General features: G+C 33.0%; 2 protein-coding genes across 2 annotated transcripts; both read right to left on the bottom strand.

The window, feature by feature from the left end:
* Positions 1-479: 479 nt before the first annotated feature.
* Positions 480-1,892, bottom strand: LOTGIDRAFT_235546 (hypothetical protein; the record flags this gene model as incomplete). The annotated part of the gene is made up of 4 exons (XM_009064901.1): positions 480-652; positions 984-1,304; positions 1,464-1,571; positions 1,805-1,892. 4 exons carry the CDS (start codon positions 1,890-1,892, stop codon positions 555-557), a joined length of 615 nt encoding a protein of 204 aa, XP_009063149.1. The 3' UTR covers positions 480-554.
* Positions 1,893-5,053: 3,161 nt separating this feature from the next.
* Positions 5,054-16,493, bottom strand: LOTGIDRAFT_235545 (hypothetical protein; the record flags this gene model as incomplete). The annotated part of the gene is made up of 16 exons (XM_009064900.1): positions 5,054-5,146; positions 5,504-5,608; positions 5,924-6,033; positions 6,373-6,531; positions 6,872-7,002; positions 7,321-7,408; positions 7,804-7,966; positions 8,353-8,478; positions 8,696-8,815; positions 9,304-9,420; positions 9,814-10,013; positions 10,269-10,345; positions 10,755-10,878; positions 11,072-11,655; positions 11,910-12,066; positions 16,430-16,493. 16 exons carry the CDS (start codon positions 16,491-16,493, stop codon positions 5,054-5,056), a joined length of 2,418 nt encoding a protein of 805 aa, XP_009063148.1.
* Between the last annotated feature and the right edge of the window lie 8,000 nt (positions 16,494-24,493).

Genomic DNA, 24,493 nt, shown 5'->3' with positions numbered 1-24,493 from the left:
ATAACCGACTAATTCGACTAATTAGACATAGATCATTATCCCTCTGGATATATTACTTGTCTCTGCGGACAATCATGTCTGGCTACGGACCTGTGATGGTAATGAGTGTTTTTTCCGGGTGTATGTTTTTGTGGAGCTTATATGAATTAAAGATCTTTTGATTGTTAATTACATCTGCGTAACATGATAAAAATTGGAACATAGAACTCGAGGAATTAAGCATAATGGTAGCTTTTATCGGTTGAATTGTCATTTTCTTTGAATTTCGTGAGATTTTCGTGCGGGAAAATTGAAAAGGAATGGTACATGTAACTTCATATATCCATTTGCCACGCTGCCAACACAGTTTTGGTTTTGATAGTCTACAATTATTTTTGCCCCTCCCGATAAAAGAGTTCATTGTAGAATAGAACGTTCACTCCATTATGATTTGTCGTATGAATGAATACATAAATAAATAAAAGAGATTGTAAATGTATATTTTCATAATTGCCAATATTATACATTTTTAATAAAGCATTATAAATAGGCCTAGTCACACTAGTATTCAAATTCTATTCTTCCAGCTTTCCACATGTAACAAATCTACCCATTAATTTTCTTGATCCTAGAACGAATCTTCTTAATAAAGATTTCTTTTGATGAGAAACACCTGTTAAAAAAGAAAGACTTCGTTAACAAGGAAACTAAATTATATTTAACATGACAATATACGTTAATAATTATCACAAAAGGTTATAAATGTTAGCTATCTGAGCTTTCTGGGCTCTCTGAAAGGATGGCGAGTTGACAAACCCGGTGACATTAGGTGTTCGTAAGAGCAGACACCTTATGGCTCGCTAAAATAAAAACCCTAATGATGATCAAGAAGCAGTGCTGTCCTTAGAAATGTAGTTTTACGTTCTACTGTTCTGCTCTAGATTCGAGGTGTTATTCAAGTCGTAAAAACCAATTGTGAAAATTGACAATACAAGTCAACTTACTGGCAACTCCTCCATTTCCACTCCCCGCTTGAGTTTCCTTGATTCTCTTTTCAAAAGATGTGGCTTTGTGAAGAATCTTGCTTCTACTTTGAGCCTCGAATTTGTCTTTTCTGCTTTTTCTGGAAACACAAGATCTTCCAACACATTCTCCTGTCTTCACACCTCCACGATTAGATGCTGTGGAGTTGCCGTCAATTGGTGTCGGTTCGGGAATTTTTACTACTGTTATCTGATGCTTGCTTTTGTTAATAACTGACCATCCTTGTTGAACAAGGTTGTTGATTGCTGCATCATGTCGTTTTGTTCTCTTCGAGGTTTTGTCTGAAATAATAAATACGACGTTGTTACGAAATACTTTTAAAGGCTGGAGTGGAATGGAATGGTGAGAAACATTTGTCGAATTAAAAAGTAATTCTATAATGAAAGTTCATTACAGAACACCAAAAGATGCTTTAGATTGATCAAAGTTTTGAATTTTACCTTTAGGTCTAGCCGACATTGTTTTTCCAACATCCCCATTATTTTTAGCATGAGCTCTCTTTCCTTCGTGAGCCTTCTTTTTGGCTGTTATATCAATCTTCTTTGCAACTGTTGTTAAAAATATAAACAAACAATGTGTTAGATCACTCAACAGAAGGAAAATAAACTTTTTGACAAAGCTTTCAACCTGTTGTGTAAAACCTGAGACTAACTTAGTTTGTCGAATTCGTCACTTTACATGACCTTCCTATGCATGAATGTCCATGCAAACCTTTATAGCAGACAGTCATCGACGGGTCCGTAGGCAGACTATATATACACAAAAAAGTTAATATATGTACCTTGGAGTTTAGAAGTATCCACATTTTCAAGAGCATTCCCAATATCATTGACCGAAACATACTCTTTCGTTAAATGTAAGTTCTCCATCATTACTAATTTTTATGTAGTCCCTAAAAATATAAATATGATAATACTTTTTACTTATATAGGTCTCTGTTAAAATACTACGAATTTCCATTTTAACATTCTAGCTATGCAATAGTGAACACTTGCTGTGCCATTTCCTTTCGTTGAATTGAATGGTAACATGTTAATTTTCAACCACCCTTATCACCAGAAAGATGAGAATGCTAATTTTGAAAATGTTATTGATTTAAGAAAATTGTACTTGATATTTTGTTCTTGATATAATTCTTTAAAATATTGCAGCCGGTTCCAGGCAAATAACTTAAATAATGAATAAACTCTTTAGTTTACATAGGTCTTACATTGAGCCCATGGAAGAGTAAGAAATATCTCATTTTTGTACAGAAGTTTTTTCCTTAAACATCAACAACAACAAAGGATAGACGTAAAAGACCAAAATCTCTCAACTTACCAAATTCCTAAAACAAATCAACACTGTGTCACACAGAATGCACAAAATTATTGAAAAATTGCAGAAAACTGACTTTAAACGTCTTGTTTCCAGATATTTCAACGAAATGTCTAACGACATACTATTATGACGTCATAATCCAAAGACGTTATTAATTGTTGCGATTGTTCTGTCAAATTCCCTTGCCAATTTCCATCCAACTTTATTCTTTTGAAAGTTCTACTTTACCAAAATTTTGATGCATATTATTTCTTGGACCTCTTTACAATGAACGTCCCACGGTTTACGAGTACCCCAACTTGGAATTTCAAATATATGAACGCTGTAAGTTTAACCTTTAGTATTAACAGATACGCCGAAGTAATTTCTTTTCAATTTTGTTTTTTTAATAACTAGGCCTAAATCATTGCCTTTATTATGAAGTTTCGTTTCAAAGGAAAGATAATTTTGATAACGAGTAATCGTATAAAATACAATCATATTTTCATATCTAAAATGAACAATTAAAACCGAACTGGGTCTCTTTGCGATTACGTAAATGTTCCAAAATTGTGAATTTCTTATACGTAATTATGCTAAGTTTCACCAATATCAGATCAAAATTGTAGAAAAGGGAAAGGGGCTTTAATTTAAAGCTGCCATGTCTTCGAAAAACTTAATCAACACGGTCTTTTGATGCTGTTTTCGCGACTAATATAGGAAGATATTGAAGTAGAATATATCACAATCTGTGGTTCAAGGCGTGCTTATTGACTATCAAGCCCTAAGTATTTGACCTAAGGCGCAGCTTTCTTGGGATTCGGACCATAACAAAGTTCTACTTCCAATTAGTTTTTGACATTTTGAGCAATTTGAAATACATTAAATGAATTGCAATCTGTCGTTAGGTGTACTTACACTATAAAGCCCCGACAAACTGTTCTAACACTGTACTTAGTTTGGGCCGCTGGCTTTGGGGGTTCAGAAAAATAAATGTTGGGTAGTTTGAAATGCATCAAATTACCATACTTCAGTAAGTTTAAGTTCCACTTTTCTACTAATATTTTTCGTGAAGGATGATATAAGTTGTTTGGTTCCGCAAAGTTTAGACAAAAAAGCCCTTAAAGACATCCAAGTTAAGCAGTGACACTGCAACCAACAATCTCGTTTAAAATTACTTACCAGTTAAATGAAGTTAAACGGTTTTGATAGGTTTTTCAAATGAAAACTTGTAGACAGCTAATGCTACACGTCTAAATACTTCTCAGAAATACTTAGTTATGACGCCAACCTTATTATGGCGTCATAATAGAAGTCATCTTTGCTACAACCAATGGAACTCTTCCCTGTCTTTATTTCCAGTATGTCTAGAGTCATTTCGATTTAAAAAGTATCGGGCATTGACGATTTTAAATTCATAATATGGCAACATTCTCTAAAATCAGAGACAAGGGCAAGAACTGTGAAGCGCTCAATGTGAAATTATTTCTCGAATTCTCGCTAACGGGCCAAATTCTAATTTTTCGAAAGCGCTCAAACTTAAACTTGACTGCAGCATCCGCGAGCATCAACTTGTTGTAGAGGCTTCAAATAGGAAAAGAAAAAAGAAAAGTTTGTACCCCCACTCCATTTATAAGAATATGTCAGAATGCACATAACAAAATAATTTTTCTAAGACCTTCCAGGGGGTGTTTGAGCCTATGGCACTTTTACAGCGCTTCAACATTTAGTGGCATCTCTTGGTCCTTAACAGGATGAGGTGTACAATGCAAATGTAATAATACCCTCATCATAGATAAGATGTTTTAGATAAAAGTGCACAGCATAGAATGTAACATCATTGATTGAAATATAAATATATTAATTTATAGTAATGCAAAGTCCACATTTTTACGGTAAGATTATAACAATAAATAAAATTCATCATAAATAACAATAACAATGAGATATATATATTTATATTTGTGTTGATCATCAAAAGATCAATCAATATTTATGTATCATCAACAAATATTGGTTGTTGAAATATAATATTATATATTGTTGATCATCAAAAGATATCATAATATTATTGTATCATAGAAAATATTGCAATATCATTCATCATCAAAAGATATACCAATATTTACGATCATCAAAAGATATACCAATATTTACCGATCATCAAAAGATATACCAATATTTACTGATCATCAAAAGATATACCAATATTTACCGATCATCAAAAGATATACCAATATTTACTGATAATCAAAGATATCACAACTTTCTTTGATCATCAAAAGATATCATAATATTCATTGACCGATCATCAAAAGATATAACACTATGTATTGATCATCAAATGAAATAACATTTCTTGACCATCAAAAGAAATCGCAATATTTACTGATCATCATCAAAAGATATCACAATATTTACTGATCATCATCAAAATATTTCACAATATTACTGATCATCATCAAAATATATTGCAATATTTACTGATCATCATCAAAAGATATCACAATATTTACTGATCATCATCAAAAGATATCACAATATTTACTGATCATCATCAAAAGATATCACAATATTTACTGATCATCATCAAAAGATATCACAATATTTACTGATCATCATCAAAATATATCACAACATTATATATCACCATGCATTTTGATTACTTAAGTTACATTGTAATATAATATGATATAATAACCCATTTTGTATTGAAAAAGAATTGAAAATCTCAGTGACTGGATGTTTTTACTTCATCACCAACATACACCATATTTCTATTTTCTGATAATATCTTCATTCTAAGATGTATACCAAATGGTACCTTTTGCAAAAAAAAATTTTACAATTATAATATTAAGAGGAGCAAGATAATAAGTAAGTGACTAATTGTCAGCTAATATTGATTATTAAAAAATACTGCAAACATTCACTATCTTAATAATGTTCAATAGCTTTGATAAACTGTATCAAAATCAAGTTACATTACTAAAATCATGTTTTTGTACTACTTAAGATTTAGCAACCTCTTGTAAAATTATTTATTTTTGATAGACAAAATTTCTGATTAACATAATCATGTAAACAAAAATTCTCAGTTTCCCCATGAATTTCATCAAGACACTAGAAATAAAGAAAACAAATATTGCTGTAGCTCCTTATTACATGACTTAAATTTTACCATTCTTCCCCTCCATACAGCTAATGTTTTTAATGGTTCCTTACTTCTATTTCCAGTATTCTGATCTAAACAAATCATTTGACATCGACTACATCCACCTTGACTCTAGAATAAAAATTGTATACTTTGCTAGTTATAATGCAGAGCATTTAATTGGTTTAATATTGCATGACCCAGAACGTAAGATGTATAACCATTTCTTCAGATTATGGATAGCATGTGGAAACACCCAAAAACACACAAAATGAAACATTAAGATTTGCATTTTAATGAAATAAACGTTGAAGAAATTGGTTCAAGAGACTTACAATGGAGCATTTTTATTAATTATCGAATTCCATGGGTAACATACAACTGAAACGAACTCATCCAATTCTATGACATGCTGGTTTAGAATGAAGTTTTTACATATTGAATTACCTTCATTTGATTATTGCCTAAAGAAATATCAGACCAGTTATCTTCTTCAAAACACAAACCACCACCAATAACAAAATTAGCTCTGAATCTCTTCATGATATTCTCTTCATCTGAAAGGTATAAACTATTGATATTCATATATCAACTAGTTTACCAGACAATGATAAACAATATTTTATTATGATATATATGAAACCTAGTAAGATAGCATATATAAAAGAAGCATAATATTGTAGCAAATCCCCATAAACCATTCTATATAATTTTGATCCTCCACCAGGCAACAAGCCTCCAAGACCTCTATCAGAGGATGGATAAGCATTCTTGTGGCTGATTTGCACCAACCATTTAATGGGATATTGTTAAAAACCTGTAGGGCCCAATTTAAAGTTAAGAGTTTGGTATATTTCGATAGTTTGTTGACTATTTTAGTAATAAGATAATCTTACCTGGCATAGTCAATGGTTGTTCATTATCTTCCTTTCCATTTTCAGAATTCAAACTATTTTCTTCAGACATTTTTTTCAATAAAGCCTTTATACTTTGTCTACTGATTAACAGAAACTGAGATTCATTAGCTAATGATAACTCTGTAGAGGAAACTGCATCTGAAATTTCCAACAGAGTAGTCAGATGGATACATCTTGACTCTCAACATTCAAAAAAGAACAAGTTATGGGGATACACAATTCTCAATATTTGCCTTCACCGAAAAAAGCTTGAACAATTTAAGTAAGTAAATAGGAACAAATTATTCATCTTTACCAAACCTTTTGGCTTTGTCCTTTTCCAAGAATGTCTGTTCCCATTCACTGCTAAGTTGTTTTCAAACACTGTCCACAATGAGAACCCACAACCATCATTCGTTTTATATACCCTTTAGATTCTAATGATACAATACAATGATATTTCAGATGTCCATTACATAGAAATAGTCTGTTTTCTTACCTGATGATGAATCCTTCAATTTACATTTTCTAAAATGATCTGCTTTATGTTGAAGCAGACGACAACCTGATCTATTTATAGCTAAACTGATCCAATCACCAGCTTCATCACCAAAATCATACATCTCAACTCTACAATACAGTAGTTTTAGAGCTCAGCAAAATTTTGGAGTGACAAAAAAATACAAGCGAAAGTTACAGGCAAAAACTCAAATATTTTTTTTGTAATTCACCATTATGGGTGAAAGCAAGGCAAAATGTCTAAGTATGCAAGGCTTTGCAAGCAGGATATCTATTTCAGATTGTTGCAAGACTAGTTCTTTCATGACATTTGCTGGATTTCTAATCAAGACAATCCTTAATAAAGACAAAACAAAATTCGAAAATATGATATTTGAGGGGACAAGATTGATACAGATTTTTGAAATAGAATATTTAACTGCCATTTACTTATCACCGCAAACTTTATTAGTACAAATCTCTCCAGTAAAACTGTTTCCTTGGTTACAATCTAATGACAAACATAGTTCTGGCATTTCTGAAAAGGGTAGAGATCATGAAGGTCATGCTTGTTACAACATGATGTCTCCTATATATGTAATATAGTAACATTTTCACTAATAGCTTCTTTTTAAAGTTTGTTTTCCTGTATATTTTAAATCAAAATAGCATCAACAATAATACCCAAAGACATCATTCTTGAGGTCATTTTCTAGCTTACATTGAACAAATGGTGGTCATTGGTTCCAAACGTGAAAATCTAGTCATTTTTCATCTTAATACCAACCAACCGAGCAGCAATTGGATAGCCTAAGGATAATCCAAGAAAGATCATTGCCAATAGGGTTTGGACAAGGACCAGCTGGCAGACAGGACCCTGTAAAAAAGTTTAAATTTTTCTTTTCTCCTTCTCATTTAATTTTGAAATCTCACCTGGGTATTGAAGATAGATTGAGTTATTGTGTAAATCAATGAATGGTTTAATTAGACATAATCTTGGTTCCCGTTTCTGACTTATAGTAACCCCAGCTTCACTGACTATCATCCAATGTCTATCATAGAGTAAACCTTTACTAGTTATCTCCCATTCACTAACCTACAACACCAAAATCCTTCTTTTCAGCTGACGTCAGAAGAACACATTCAATATGGCAGTTAACATGATTGACTACTATTTTAATCAGATGAAGAATTCATTTTGACAACATTTACATCATGTGATTTTGACATCTTGGGCATAATCAGTTGATTTGATTGGATTATTTTTTTGATAGTTTGAACAGAATAATAATATCTCGTTTGCATTTTGTATCAGATATCAAATCTCTTTTTCACCATAGTAGACTATCTGAGGAGCAGAGCAGTTGTCACAAAAAATCACATTGTGTAAAGATGCAATGGCAATGTATAAGATTTCTAAGGTTGAAAATATCTCTTGTATAAAGTGCAGAGAATCATTATCTATTTAAATATGTAACCTACCTCAAACGCACCACAAGATTTGATCGGATATAGAAATATGTTAGTCAACAGTCTAGTCTTTTCATCACATTTTTTGATGACATCATCATTTTTTTCTGTCGTCTGCTTTTGAGGGTTATTTTGAGTCTGTTGAGATTTTCAGGATATTTTGAGTTTCATATTTTGATTCTTCTTTTATAGTTTGATTCTTCTGCAGTTTGAGTTTTGATTCTTCATCTGTAGTTTGATTCTTCTGTAATATGGGTTTTGATTCTTCATTCATAGTTTGATTCTGCTGCAATTTGAGTTTTGGTTTTTTAAAGAGTTTTTGAAGTGGATAGGAACCTTCAAGAAAACAATCTACCAAGAACTGGAGACTTTTTTGAGCATCTTCCAATGTTGACATGTATCCAAATGATATTCTAACTGATCCTGTTGGTAAACCATTAATAAGATCTTTATCATCACCGCAAACATGACCTTCCTAAAAAAGTATACTTATAAGTAGGATATTTAGGGGGCCATGTCCCTCCCCTCATGCCTGTAAAAGGTTATTTTGAAGGGAACATTAAGCCCTCATCTCAGGTCATTTGAATGCCTCTGGTAGCTCCCAATATTCGGACTCACAATGAGAGACACCTCTCATTTTTGGCCTCTCCTTCAAGCATTTTCTAGATAGATATGCTTTCTGCTTGTTTATGCTGGTATGATCATCATCCATCAGTTGTCTAGATTGTAAGAATATTTGCATGAAATCACTTGCTTGGTTATGTCATATAAATGGTGGTTGTAGGTTCTAATCTCAGTAGATTATTATCTGCCATTTAGTCAATCTAGCTGTAAATGGGTACAGATAATCAGTCAGGGAGCCCAAGATGAAAATAATAAAAAATTCAGACTTCAGTAGGCAAGGCCATAATGAATGACAGTTGGGACTATTTCATGATGCTATGATAGGATATCTACTGGTACCTTAAAATTATCTTGTAATTGTTGTAATGTTATATCAAGATATTTTTGACAGGCTCCCACATTACAGAAACAACCAGTACGAAGATGTATCTTATGTAATTGTGCTAGTTTGTCCACCTGTAAGCATACCAATAATTTTTTTCTGAAGGAAAATTCCATTCTGTAAAAGTCTTTTTTATAATCTTAGAGAGCTATATTAAGGGACCATATCCCTTCAAGGGGCAATATGCAAATTACTTAATATTAAGCACATTCTAAAAAAACGTGAAAAGATTTCTAAAATTTGTTTTATAAGGGGTGATTTAACAGATCAGACTGCTCTTTTCAGAAAATCTTTGCTGACAGTCCGAGAATAAACGAGAACTTTCTCCCTTTCAATATGCATTACTGTTTAAAATCTATCTCAATCTGTCCTAAGATAGATTCTGACTTCATACATTCATTTAGTTAACACAGTTCCTTTAGAGACTCCACCAAACTTTAATAATTGCTATAGATGCTTATTCTTACCTCTGCAAAACCAATAAATTCACTATTACATCTTTTCAAGTTAAAGTTCACAATAGCACCTTGAGTATTAATATCACTAAAATTACCATTACCATAAATAACTACTAATGGTGTATCATTATAATGATACAGTTGACATAGATGATGGTGTAAATACTGAGCAATGGTAAATGTATGGTGGGATACATTATGGATTCCTCCTGAAGGACAATGGAAAGTCAAAGATAGTGCAGATGAAATTAATTGAAGTTATACACTTTTCTGCACTGTGTTCTTCACTGGGCTGTATGGAGACAAGCATGTCCTACAGTGTGCAAGAAAAACAAATTGACCTTGCATGCATACTATTTCAAACTTTTGGGCTGAGTCTTTAACACAAATTTGCTGTAACCTTATGCATAGTAAGATCTATGATGTACCAAAAAATGTATACAATCTAAAATAATAATATCTACCTCCAAACTGTTCTATTGCATCAAATCCATGTCTTAAAGCTATTATGTCTAAAAATGGCAGTGTTCCATCTTCAAATCTGTGTATAGAAAATGAAATAGAACTGTGACCCTTAACCAGTTAATTGTGGCATTTTAATAGCCTATACCCTCTGAATAATCAACAGGTTATATGTCTCCTGATCATCCAGTTATATATACGTATATTGTCAGACAGTTGTGATCAAGACTACCATGTGTCAGAGTATGGAATTTGGACGGATTTGACATTACCCATCTTCACAATCCTAAGCTATTTATTATTTCCAATACCTTGACATTATTTGCCAATTTTCTGTCATTGAAGTTTGTAAATACAGTGCTTTAATTGGTTTATACGCTAGAAAATACAGCTTATCAGGGACCTGACCCTCTTCTGTTGCATGTTCACCAGAACCTCTTCCCTTGACCAATGTGAGTACCGGTAATTATCTTCCAGAATAACGTTACCTTTCAGAAATATTTTCTCTGAAAATATGGAACCTGTGTTGAGCAGAACTCACAGCTACTGTACCTCCACCAAAATATTCTTTATGTAAAATATAACTACTGTCATTTTTCACCAGCAGAGCACCTTAAACATAATCAATCACTGGAGGTTAGGAGTGGTTGAAACTGAACTAGTTGCATTTCAACCACAAACATTAGAACGAGGTTAAGATAGCATAGTCTGATTTGTCAAGACTGTATCTGCATATATGTATATATAACAGAGAGTTCAATCTGTAAAACAGTTGAGTTAAAATAAATGTAATATGATTTCTTACCAAGTCCTGTAGGGAATCCAAATATTTTATAGAAGGATAAAGTTATAAAGTCTGGTTTATGTAAGCCTAGATTTAAATATGAGGTACTGACATAGGAAGCTGCATCTAATAACACAAACCATTGACCAGGAATTCTCTCTTGGCATTTCATTCGGCCATTATGGAAGTCCTCAATCCACTGAAGAGGGAATTTTTCACCAGAAAAGTTTGATTGAGCAGGAAACACAAACAAATTATTGGAATTCTCATTCACCACATTGAAATCACAGATCAAACATTTGGAAAGGTCTGGGGTATCAAGGCACTGAATATTTTTTGTTCTTTTGGCAGCAAGTTCTCTCATTCCTTGAGCAGATGTATGGTTGTCTAATAAATAGCAGAAATATCCATTATTGAGGTCTGAGTCTGAGTGATTAGAGTTGTCTACCTTTACACAGTTTTCAAGGCGTCTGTCATTGTCTGTAGAGTTACTATGAGCACTATGAAATTGGAATGTTTCTGCTACAAGTTTTAAGGCACCTGTACACCCTGATGTGAAAATTACACTGTATTCTTTAGAATTGGTATTGAAAAATCTGAGAATTCTGAAAAAATAATAATGATATCCCACTTTATTGCTTCTTACGATCATATTCAAAATCAAATGAATAGACTTTTTCGTCCTCCATTTCTGCAACTAATTAGGCTAATGAAGACAAGCAATGCCATGTAGTGTGCAATGAGGGAAAATAAAAAGGCAGCAGCCTTAGCCTAATGTTTTTAAAGTGCACAGTCTGTAGCAAACAGGGAAAACGATGAGAAGTTTTTTCCATCCCAGCCTCTTGAAATGTTTACTAACCTGAATCGTATCTGTTCAATAGAATCAGCTGTAAGTTGACTGCTGGGACAACGACTATGTGGATTACCATAAACATGGCTCAATAGATCCTCTTGATAGGCTTGTATCTGTCTTTTACTATAAAGAGTTGTGGCTGCATGATCTAGATACACTTCCTCTTTAAAAGAAAAATAAATTTATTTTGACCATTGGAGATCAGACGGGATCAAGAAATTGTAAGAGGTTTGTGACATTACTTAGAATTATATTATGCAGAGTAAGGTAACTTGCAGATATTTTTGGAATTAATAACAGTCTTGATGAAAGAGTACTTTGGTTTTCAGTAATTTTGGTTTGTAGAGTGATCTTAATTATAATCCATTCAATCTATCTAAAAAAGGATTTCTTTAAGAATGATCAAAAGCAATGGGGATTTGTCCAGAACTAGGTGGTAGGAAGAACCCCTGCAATTGAAATTATTATTGAAAATATGGATGTCTTCGTTTTTGGCCTTTCAAAATTTTTGTTTTCACTATTATTCAATATCACGATCAAAGCATTGAAGCTGCACAGTAAGCAGAAGGGTATTGAGGGTTTAGACCACTGGACATAATACAAGGGCCCCATTTGATATTGTCTCTACAAATTCATTGGTAAATTCCAAAGTCTTATACGAAAATTGCAGGGAGAGTCCAGCCCTAGAAAACCTGTTTATCTGATGGTCCAAACCTACTCAGTCCACTCCTAAGGATAAGTAAAATCAATTCCAAGATCTAATATAATAGAACATTGACTTAAAAAAGAATATCTGCTATGACTATATAATGAAATAAATTCCAGAAAACCTGATCAACATTCCAGACGCTCATTAATACAGACCTAAAATTAATCCTAACAAATTCAATTATGATCAAAACACTATCATGGCTATTCTATTAGCTGAACAATGTTAGACCATTTGTATTTTCTATAAATGAAAACAGAAGTATATGTGGCCTACTTTATTTTGGATCTTGACTAATAAAATTTGCACTGCTCTACTAGGAAAATTGCCAGGTATTATTGTTTAAAATGTCTAACAATAACGCAAAATAGTGCAAATTAACATATCAAAAAAAAAATTTATGACAAACAAACAAATAATAATTTAGGGGATTTTTCAGGACAGCATGCTGAGTGACATCAACAACTTTCCATTTCTTAAAATGTTCAAGGATAATTTGATAATTATTTTCTATTCAAATCAATAAATTTATGGACTGAATTCCCTATTTTACAATGGTTACAGATCAGAACAAGAGAAATCTATTCAATTCTTTGCCAGATATGCATACATTGGCGATGCCAGCCTCTCGCAACAAATTAGTGGCAGATTGATTTAATGGGGGAACAACTGGGTGCATGTTGTTTTTCTTTTATTAAAGATGTTACATTTGACTATCGAAAGTTGAATTCAGAACCATTAATTTTTATAAATACCAGGTGCAGTGGTTCAAGTCCTGCTCAATGTAAGAAAAAAGAAAAATTCTGATGCCTGTGCCAGTGTTTTCGAGAGTCGGCCTGGCATCAGCTCTCACCCCCTAATACCAAAACTTAATAAAAGGCTATTTGTGACTTCAAAACTTTTTTAAAGCCTAAAGTTTAATTCCCTAGGCTCATTGAATAAACAAGACTACAAACTTAATAACTGACAATCAGTAAGGTGTTCAATTGATTCACTTTGCACTAAGTTCAAGTTTAACACCTGCCAATCATGAACTGGTTCAAGTGTTCATCATTTGGTTGAGTTCCTTATTGATCTTGAATGCTTCATTTCTTACTCACAAATCTTATTTAACGCTCTGTGCTTTATCTGAACATATCAAAGCAGGATCAATTTTATTACTCATGCTATGCTATGCTATTTATGCTATATTTCTTATTTCTAAAAAAAATATTGACAAATGATTTATGTCTTATAGAAACCAGATGGTTGATAATCAGAAAATCTGTTGTATAATTTATTAAAAACAGACCATAATATAATAACACAATTACATTAAAAGCCAAGTCCATTTATTTCATGAGATAATGGTTTTTATGAATGAATTATGGTTTTTATGAAGGGATAATGGTTTTTACGAACAGATAATTAAATTATTAAATCTAAGGAAAACTTGATGATGTTACTATCAACGCAACGAAAATAGGCCAACTTCACTATGAGAGTTTCAATAGCAATTTCTACAACTGATCAGTGCTTTTAAATATAATTTAAGCATTAAGTACCAAGTCTTGTTCTTGTCAGGAAGTTTGACCAGACCTGAAGATTTCTCCATTATCAAACCTTGCAATTGATCATACTGTCAACTATCACAACAACCAAGTATTCAATATCAGTTTTACCTGGAAGCAGACGTTAACTTGTCATCTACCAACCAACTGAAATCATAACTAAAGTGTTCATCTCTCCTGCTAATAAAATCTGTACAAGCATGACAATTCCATCAAAAATCTTGCCCAAAGAAAGGCAAAATCAGGAGTGATAGTGGGCTAGCCCATCAGGTGTTCCGAAAAGAGTAAGCATGTTCTGCTTCATGTGCTACACCCGCCACTATTATATAGGTCAACATCATGAGATACAACCAAATCAATTCATGACCGACATCTTGAATACAACAATATCAACCACGCTGTGTTCTTAAAGATGGTTTTCCTTATATTTTTGTGTCAAATTAAGCATCGGTCACTCATTGAAATTTTGCTGGTAATTCTCTTCTAATTTAGCTAATTATAAATTAATTATGGACATACGAGACAAACTGGTATTTTTCCAAGTCATTAGAACACATCTACTTTCTATTCATATAAGTATTGCCATTTCAATTTTCATAAATTAAAATAAGGGAACCCACTGTAAATTATCTGTACAAGATTATCTTAAAGTTATGATGATTCTGACAAAAAACCTCCATGATATTATTCCATACACCATATAAAAATACACAGCACATGCATGAAACAAATCTTTAAATCAGTAACCAATTTAAATACACTTCAACATTAATATTCTTTTAATAAATTTGATTTTATCAGGGTTATTATCAAGTCTGCAAGAGTTTTTACTTCAAGAATATTTCTATATAATGCACACTTTGATTATAATAACTAACCTGTGCTGTTTTTCCAGGTATATGTGATTATGTATATTGACAACAGGTTTCCTTTTGATTTCTAACTTGAAAGAAAGTGTATTACAGGTAAAGAAAGACAGCTGATCAATATAATTATTTATTATTATCTTGTTATTCCATCTGTTATAAACTGAAATAACAATTATAACTGCATTTCCACTGGATAATTAAAAAGAAGCTTGCTACAGTCAAATATGTTATGTTTTCTGAATGCTGTTTAAAGACTTAGTTTTAAATGTCTATTCCGTAGCTGGGTTGACCAGAATTATGAATGAAAATGACTTATTCAAGATAATGATAAGATTAAATAACGGAACACAATTTTATGGTATAATACTCCTTAGTTTTATTACACACGACGTTTCAACAATCTACATTGAAGATGACAATGTAGATTGTTGAAACATCGTGTGTAATAAAAAGGAGTATTATACCATAAAATTGTGTTCCGTTATTTAATGTGATCTCTACCCCTAAATGTCGCTTAAGGATTAAGATGATAAGACTTTCACAACGATCGAGATCGGAACCCTCAGCCACCATTTGCTCAACGTAACCAAGCAGCAAATGACGTCATGTAAAGCAGTAGCATGTAATATTCAGCATTTCCAACAATATCATTGTGGTATGTAAAATTTGACAATATTACAATTAATAAGAACTATCACCACTGAAAATTTGTTTTAAACCATCACAGATCTTGTTCACAGGTGAGAAAATATCTTATCTGAAAGCTCTGGATATTTTGAATGTTTCAGCCAACCTAAATTCACATCTGTTCTAAAATTAACAGAATATAAATGACCTAGTTTAATTCATTTTCATACAGGAGGCATCAGTACTAGTATATACAAATTGAAATGAAATGAATGGAGTTTTACGTCCTACTTTTCTGAATCATGTGGGCTAATGAAGACAGTAATACATTCAAAGACTACAGCATATTTAAGAGAGGTCCAAAAATATTTTACCCATAGATATCTTCCCTACCAGGTCCATGTATAAAACCCATTGCCTTTGAATTAAAAATTCTAATTTGACAAATTATTCAAACGTCAATTTACAATTTCACTCCATGTCAAATGCTTTTGTGCTATACTCAATTGTGTCTATCATTTATGTGGTGTTCTACAAGGAAGGATCAAAATATAAGCTGCTCCAGATGGTTAATTATCAGCTCTTCACTTTGGAGGTAGAAAACATCAGCTTACTGACATCAACAGTATTTACTAAGACTTTTCCTTAATCTAATCACCAACTGTTATTGTAATTATAAACACTTGGACTAATTCTTGTCAGGACTGTTTCCGGACAACACTTAGCGCCATTAATCATGGTTGTCTGTCTACTTGATTCCTATATTGGTACCTGACTTAACCTTCTCGGAAGACACTATAGTGTACTTAAAAGATGGATCACCAAACGGAGACATTATGATAAATATCACAGACTTTCTACTTTTCTTTCAAATTATCGGAAATAGCTTTCCGTCAGACAGAACGATTATTGTTAATGTTTACTTAGTTAATACGCCTCGTATAGACCATAATGTCTTTTTGAAAAGAGCACAAAAGGCTTACGTAGAATGGTTAAGACTACAATTATTTCAGATTAAAGACCACTATCCAATCAATATTTCTTTCAGCCAAGTCATCAATAATCATCATTTATGCTTTTATATTAATTAATAATTTTTTACGATGAAAATGTGACACGCGCAAGTTTGAATGCATTGAGCCTTGTAGACTCTCTCAAGCAGGTGATCAGAAACTAACTCAAGCAGGGTTAAACAGAGTGATCAGAGACTTTCTAAAGCAAGGTTAACAACACAATCACACTTTGCTATCAGGAGACCAGAGACTTTCTAAAGCAGGGTTAACAACACAATCACACTTTGCTATCAGGAGACCAGAGACTTTTTAAAGCAAGGTTAACAACACAATCACACTTTGCTATCAGGAGACCAGAGACTTTCTAAAGCAGGGTTAACAACACAATCACACTTTGCTATCAGGAGACCAGAGACTTTCTAAAGCAGGGTTAACAACACAATCACACTTTGCTATCAGGAGACCAGAGACTTTTTAAAGCAAGGTTAACAACACAATCACACTTTGCTATCAGGGGATCAGAGACTCTCTAAAGCAAGGTTAACAACACAATCACACTTTGCTATCAGGTGATCAGAGATAATAGAGTATATAGGTTTAAACTTGGACACATATAATTTGGACCTGAAATGGGTGAATGGAACAATGAAGAAAGGTGTAAAGCCATCTTTACAGTGTCAAGCTATTACAACTTTCAGCTACTCCGTGGTGGCGACATAGCTGCAAGCCTTTCATAGAGCATCTGAGAGGGATCTCTGATGAAAATTTTAGAAAAAATGAATTGATTTTGTGCATTCTCACATGTATTTTGGAGAAAAAAGGTAGACATTTAGATTTGTTGAAAATAAAGTGGGGGTACAATTGGGCGTTGTGGTGCCGCCACTGCATGATTCACGGAATACATGCCAACCAATACAGAGCCTTTGACAGAAAGGCTGTAGAATTACCATCGAGGCCTCTGATTAGCTGAATTCTCTAACACACAATCCAATCAAATCACTTCATTTACAAACTTCCATAATACAAAAAAGGTGACTATTAGATATAAGTACGAAGTTTATAATAACTTGACATTGTGAAGATGAGGTAAAGCTAGTTCCAGACATTAGTTTTATAGTCTCATAAATTGTCCATTGTCTTAATGAGCCACGAGAAAAAGGAAATTGTATTTAGCAGACATAATAGATAATGTTACAATAATATGCATCATCACTGACTGATATGAGAAGGAGCAAATTTGTACCGGTTATTTTCCATGTTAATAAGATACGAATATTCATTCTCACGTTTAATCCTTTCGAGGTGCTATTAACATTATCATTAAATCAAACAAGACAAATGACTAGAATGACCATACATAAACTGTTATGGTTTCCTCCAAACTCTAAGCCTGGCCAAGATAAACAGATTAAGTATTTAACACTTTTGTGTTTAAATAAGAAACTTAAGCTTTAAGTTTAATCAAGTTTCCAATTTCCTGATTTAGAAGAGGGGTGTAGCTCAAATAACTAAGGTGCTGTTTTTGTGACATAATCATAATGATGGAGTTTTAAAGGTATTAAAAAAATGATTTCTAACAAGTTGGAATGTGTCCTGAGAATACTTGTTGCTTCTATTTTGAGCATTTCATCAAAGATGTTCTTAATTGTTTCAAAATTATCATTTGAAAAAATCAGCTTTCTTCCAAATGTACTGACATAAAAAGCTGCAATTCATATTGGCTATGTATATGCAAATATTTGACTTGACCTCAAACTTAAGAAATGAAGTCATCTTGGTGTTCTTCTTGATAGAGCTCAGTTTAAGCTACCCATTCAAAAAAGAAAATCAAGTGTAGGGTTTGCCAAATATTAAATAAAAGGTTAGGAGAAACTATGTTAATTATTCCTTAAATTGTAGTTGATCCAGATGTCAGATTGCAATTCTGAAAAGTGTTCAGACGATGATATCCCTTTAAGTTTTAAGCCAAATTGTATACAAACTTGATCAACTATTACATGAAATCAGTTCACTTGATGTATAAAGATGAAAGACCATTGTTTACCCAAAGAAGGTAATGATTTTACTGAAGATTAAGTGCATGTGATGGTATTGACAGAGTGAATTCTAGGAGACTTTCTGTGTTTATGAGAAAATTACCCCTTATTTAGACAGTCTTAGCATGCTGTGCTTATCTCAATACAAACATTGCTCTAGTGTGTCCACGGAGTTTTAGTGTGTTTTCATTCCATGTTCTTCATCTGTTTGTTCATTGATAAGTGACAATATAGATTAGAGTCAGGTCAAAGTTGAATGTTGGTGTCCAGTTCAAGTGTATTGGTCAACATAAAGATATAATTATATTCCCCCTCTATAGATATTCATAATGTATGAAGGTTACTATAAAAAGTGTGAACGCATAATACAAAATCAAAGTACAACAACTATTGGAAACCATATGATGAAACAATTATTTTTATCTACCATTAGTTTGATTTAACAGTTGAAGCTAGGGGCATGAAATCAATCCACCCAGAGAAAGTTTAACTTAAAGGGATTATAAAGAGGTTTTCTAAATCTTTAATGTGTATTGGGGACACCTATATTATCAATTTGCCACTAATAATAACTCACTAACTAATTTCAAATCTTGCTTAATTAAACTGAGTAGTGTTCAGAACTGAGAAGTTATGAGAACAACTCACTGACTAATTTCAAACCTTGGTTAATTAAACTGAGTAGTGTTCAGAACAACTGAGTAGTGATGAGAAAAACTCACTGACTAATTTCAAACCTTGGTTAATTAAACTGAGTAGTGTTCAGAACAACTGAGTACTGATGAGAACAACTCACTGACTAATTTCAAACCTTGGTTAATTAAACTGAGTAGTGTTCAGAACAACTCACAGACTCATTTCAAATCTTGCTTAATTAAACTGAGTAGTGTTCAGAACTGAGAAGTTATGAGAACAACTCACTGACTAATTTCAAACCTTGGTTAATTAAACTGAGTAGTGTTCAGAACAACTGAGTAGTGATGAGAACAACTCACTGACTAATTTCAAACCTTGGTTAATTAAACTGAGTAGTGTTCAGAACAACTCACAGACTCATTTCAAATCTTGCTTAATTAAACTGAGTAGTGTTGAGAACAACTCAGACTCATTTCAAATCTTGATTAATTAAACTGAGTAGTGTTCAGAACAACTCACAGACTCATTTCAAATCTTGGTTCATTAAACTGAGTAGTGTTGAGAGCAACTCACAGACTCATTTCAAATCTTGGTTCATTAAACTGAGTAGTGTTGAGAACAACTCACAGACTCATTTCAAATCTTGGTTAATTAAACTGAGTAGTGTTGAGAACAACTCACAGACTCATTTCAAATTATGATTAATTATATACAGCACTGGTTCCCACTCTTTGTACTGTCGTGCTACATTTATATGCATATGGTATACCCATCAACTTAAACGTTTTCGCCCCTAAATAAATGCGTCAGAATGCACCATATCAAATCAATTTTTTGAAGATGTTTTTGGGGAGAATTAAACCTTAGATATCTTTAGGGGTTACTAGTAACCAATATGTTCAGAATGTGTGCCCATATGATAAAACAAGTATACGCTAGTGTAAAAATAGTTAGCAATAGCAAATTTGAATTAATCGTATCTGAAACAGGTATATTGTTGAACTTTTTTGAATTATTGGAAAAGAATAGTACTCTACCGGTAGAACCTGGATTTATGTATGAGTGAAAAGCTTAATATGCTTCCGCAAGAATTAAATCGTGCACTACACTCATACCAAAATACACACGGATATATACTGCATATTATATAGTTTATAATGTTTGTTTGACCTTGAAGTCATGCAGTCAAGGTCATTTCTCGATCTGGATGTTTTGATTTGAGTTTTTCAACTTTTCATGTTCATTTTCATCAAATGCAGATAAATGTATTGTTGTTATTAGTACATGTTTGTTGGAAAAACGTAAAAGTTGTAAGTTAAACAACAGAACTTTTAACCCATGGCTGTGCCAAACGCTTTTAGACTTGTAAATACATATGCACTCTTTCATTGGTTGGTCCAAAATATCGTCTGCTAGTAAAACGGGATTTACCGTTAATTAGGTCAGCGCTCATATACAACTATCGTTGAGTAATTGATATATACAAGTTGGAACATTACCTCCAAGACTTGGAAATTCACTTGATCTGATGTCTTCGATATTTGAATTGTATACCTCGGCAAAATCCATACCAAGTTACTCGAATGACATGACATATGAGAGTATTGAAGGTCGATTTCGTTTATGAATTCAGAGTATATCGTTATCTTTCATCCACATTCACTGCCAGTCATGTGATCCCGTTATGAACTTTGACCTGAATATAGTTCTTGATGAAATATTATGTTTTTCGCTGACAAAATGTTATGTGAGAAAATAAAATGGTGTCCACATTTAGGAAAGTTTGAATATGGTCTCTCTGTAAAATTCTATAGGCTGGCAATCTCAGATTCCAGAAATATAGATTTTATTTTGGCGTAGGAATACACAAGAAATCGATATGTCTTCAGCGCATGTGTCCAGATCATATTGGGTGCCGCGCCACTGACTCTACTCGATCGCTCTATCCTCTCCTACTTTTATTCAAAACATCCTTCGATCCCGATTGTGTCTGTGCCTGCTCTATATTAGCCCAGATACCCTTTGCTAGTTACCCAGGTATGTTTTTATCACTTAATTCCTTTTCCTCATTTAACCTTTCATTTTTCATTATTTATTTTTATAATTCCTTATTGTAATGTTAACTGTTTATATATTATGGTACTTACCTTTTATACTTAGCGCTTAATCTTACGTAGTCTAAGACTAAGCGCATCCCTATGTTCCGCCCTACCCCCACTTCCCCCTATTACCTCGATGTCATAGAATTGCATGTACGTCGTAGCACTTCAGTCTCAAACCTGGGGATATTTGGGGTTGTTCGAAAGATTTTTTTTTCTAAAAGAGTTATGTTTTTAATGTAAAAATCTAGAGAGAAAAAAAAAATCCCCGATTCCTTGATTCCTTAATGCCAATCTTCTCCCCCAGTGCTTTGTTTTGCATCCCCCCACCCCTTTCAACTCATTGCGATATCGAGGAGAGTTTCTATAAGTTTCTAATGGACTATTAACTCGGCTATAACGGTGGATTATATACAGAAGAAGATAGTGTACAGTATATGAAGGAATTCTGGAATGGCCAGAAACGGCCAGTGCCATAATGGAGAGCAGATGTTTAGACTAGAATGAGATTCTTGAACTTCAGTGTTTAGACGATAAGATTTGAGAAACTAAACTAATTTCGAGTGAAAATTGTTAGATAAGTTTCTCACTGGTGTCGATATTATCAGTTTCATTAATTGAAAAAAAGCGCGTAATGTGATATTGGGCCTATGTAATATTTGATCTAGTGATTCGCTCAATGGATGTAGGACTTCGTTTTGGACTGAATTCGTTTGTAGTTAATAGAAAACAGTGTGTATAGGATACACCCTTAAGAGAAATTCGATCGTAGTGAGGGAATTATTTACAAGTTCACACTTTGGTGTATGGCTATTCACGTATCGTCTGCTACTCAAGCCTCGTAATGTGTTAATTTCTCCACACCAGAATAGAGAAGGTCGGTATCTGTAAATAGAACCTGTTCAAAATTATTTAGTCAACTTGAAATAAATGGTTAGTATACTCAAATGTCTTCTTTGTTTCTCTCTGTCTATTCCGGATCGATAGATCCCGACGGTGCTTCTATTGTGGTCAGCTTGGTAATGCGTAATTCTGACCTCTTCCGTCAAGATTGATGACACCATGACGTGTGTCTGTCCTTAATCTATTTGGGTGGAAAATGCTTTAAGACTCGATTATTATCTGCTGCATAAATTCCAAAAGGATATCTGATATTTTATCCGCATAACTGACAGATGTTTTGCCATTTTAACCCCCATATTCAAACCTATTTAAAATAAAAAAGATTGGTTTAAAGATGTCTTATGGTGAATTTTACGAATCGATATTCCTTTTTATTTATTTGTCGTCTGCTACTAAATTGACACGCCATGACGCCTCGAAATGCGTGATGTAGAGAAATTAGCTTCATGTTTGATACATTTAAATCTTAAATGCTGCTGGGCCTTGAAAATTGTTTCTGATAAGTTCAAAGAGCCCTCCAGGAAGTTAATATTTCTTCCATACTACGAGGTCGTCTCTAACTTCAAATGAACTGAATAACTCCCGTCTGACTTCGGCGTTAATTGGCCACGTGTGTCATTTTGGCGGGAAATTAAACAGTTTGCCCTTGTCAATGTCATTCAAGCATACAGTTTGTTTATAGCATATGACACAAGTTTCAAATTAGAATATCGATTACCAAAAAGACACAAATAAAACCTAACATAGTCATTTAAATACATGTAGAGAAGCATTAGACTTACATAGATCTTTGAAGTCGAAACCCGATTCTTATTAGACACTTGGATGTCGTAAATTTCCAAATTCCATTTTTGGTAAAGAAAATATGACAGTCACTGTACAGGTATGACTTCATTTTCATTTTTGTTTCATCAATTGCAATTCATCATATATGATTAGATTACAAGTGTAGGGCTTCAAATTTATGGTTTAAGAAAAATATACTACGAAGGTATGACATTTTTTATTTTGTTCTCCAAGTAGTGCTTATCACATTTGTAAAGATCTCTGGTTAACAATTCGAACTAAAACAGTTAATGGCCCCAAAATCCACAGAATATATAGTTCCAATGGATGCAGTTCAGAAATAAATAGTCCAGATTATTGTCCCTCTTTGAATTGAAAGATTTTAGCCTTCAAATATTGTCTGCAAAAGAAAAAAAAATCTGGGAAAATCAGAATAGACTATAAAATATTTTAATAACTTGTTGACAAATTTCGATTCATTCAATAAAAACCAGTCGTCCATTTCTTTAGTTTTAGTTACATTTAATGGACTATTAGAATTGTATCAGACAAAAAGATAATTGAAAGAAAATCTCAAACTCACATTAAAAAGATAAAAGGAAAAGAAATCAATAGCTCATGTCAGTAAATTGTGTTGATTAAAGATTCTTTTAATGATGCCATTAACCATTTCTATGATAGCATTCTATCTAAGGTCTAGCTTCCTAGGCATTCACTATTGTTACATGTTGAACTTTCACTATATCAACACAAACTACCACACAAGTCCATTAAATACTTCTTCATAATCCTGCTAATGATTTTCCAATGCTGTACACAGGAAACTAAGTTGTCAAAAATACTTGACAAGCTTTTGACATATTAAATAAGTACTTACTTGTCAATCAATGTTTGATACTTTAATACACAGTTTAATATCATTAATGGATGTTTGCAGACCAATGATACAAAGTGCTTTGTCAAGTCATAACCACGTCTCTGATAGTCAACAAAATGAACAAATCTGACAAGACATTTGTAAGGAAATTCAGACAGTGTGAAGAAAATTGTCAGGAGAATTCAGATATTGTTGGGGAAATTCAGATATTGTGAAGAAGATTCAGATATTGTATGAAAAATTACATATTTGAATAATATAAGGTTGAAGGGGTTCATCTACCATATTAGTTCAACTCAGAACCACAGCAGTGAAATGCACTTTATTTTGACTAGACCATGGGCACCCTCTAAGTTAGTACTTTGTATGTCATTGAGGTCAGTTCAACTCTCTGGTTCGCACTGTGGTCATAAAATACCCAATTGGTTGTTGTCATTGCTGAGCAATTAATTGATGGTTTGAATTCAGATATTGATTCTTTTAAC

Source organism: Lottia gigantea (assembly GCF_000327385.1).
Source record: "Lottia gigantea unplaced genomic scaffold LOTGIsca_66, whole genome shotgun sequence".
NCBI classification, from domain to species: domain Eukaryota; kingdom Metazoa; phylum Mollusca; class Gastropoda; family Lottiidae; genus Lottia; species Lottia gigantea.
Note: the sequence above shows the minus strand (reverse complement) of the source record. Positions and strands in the feature narration are given on the sequence as shown.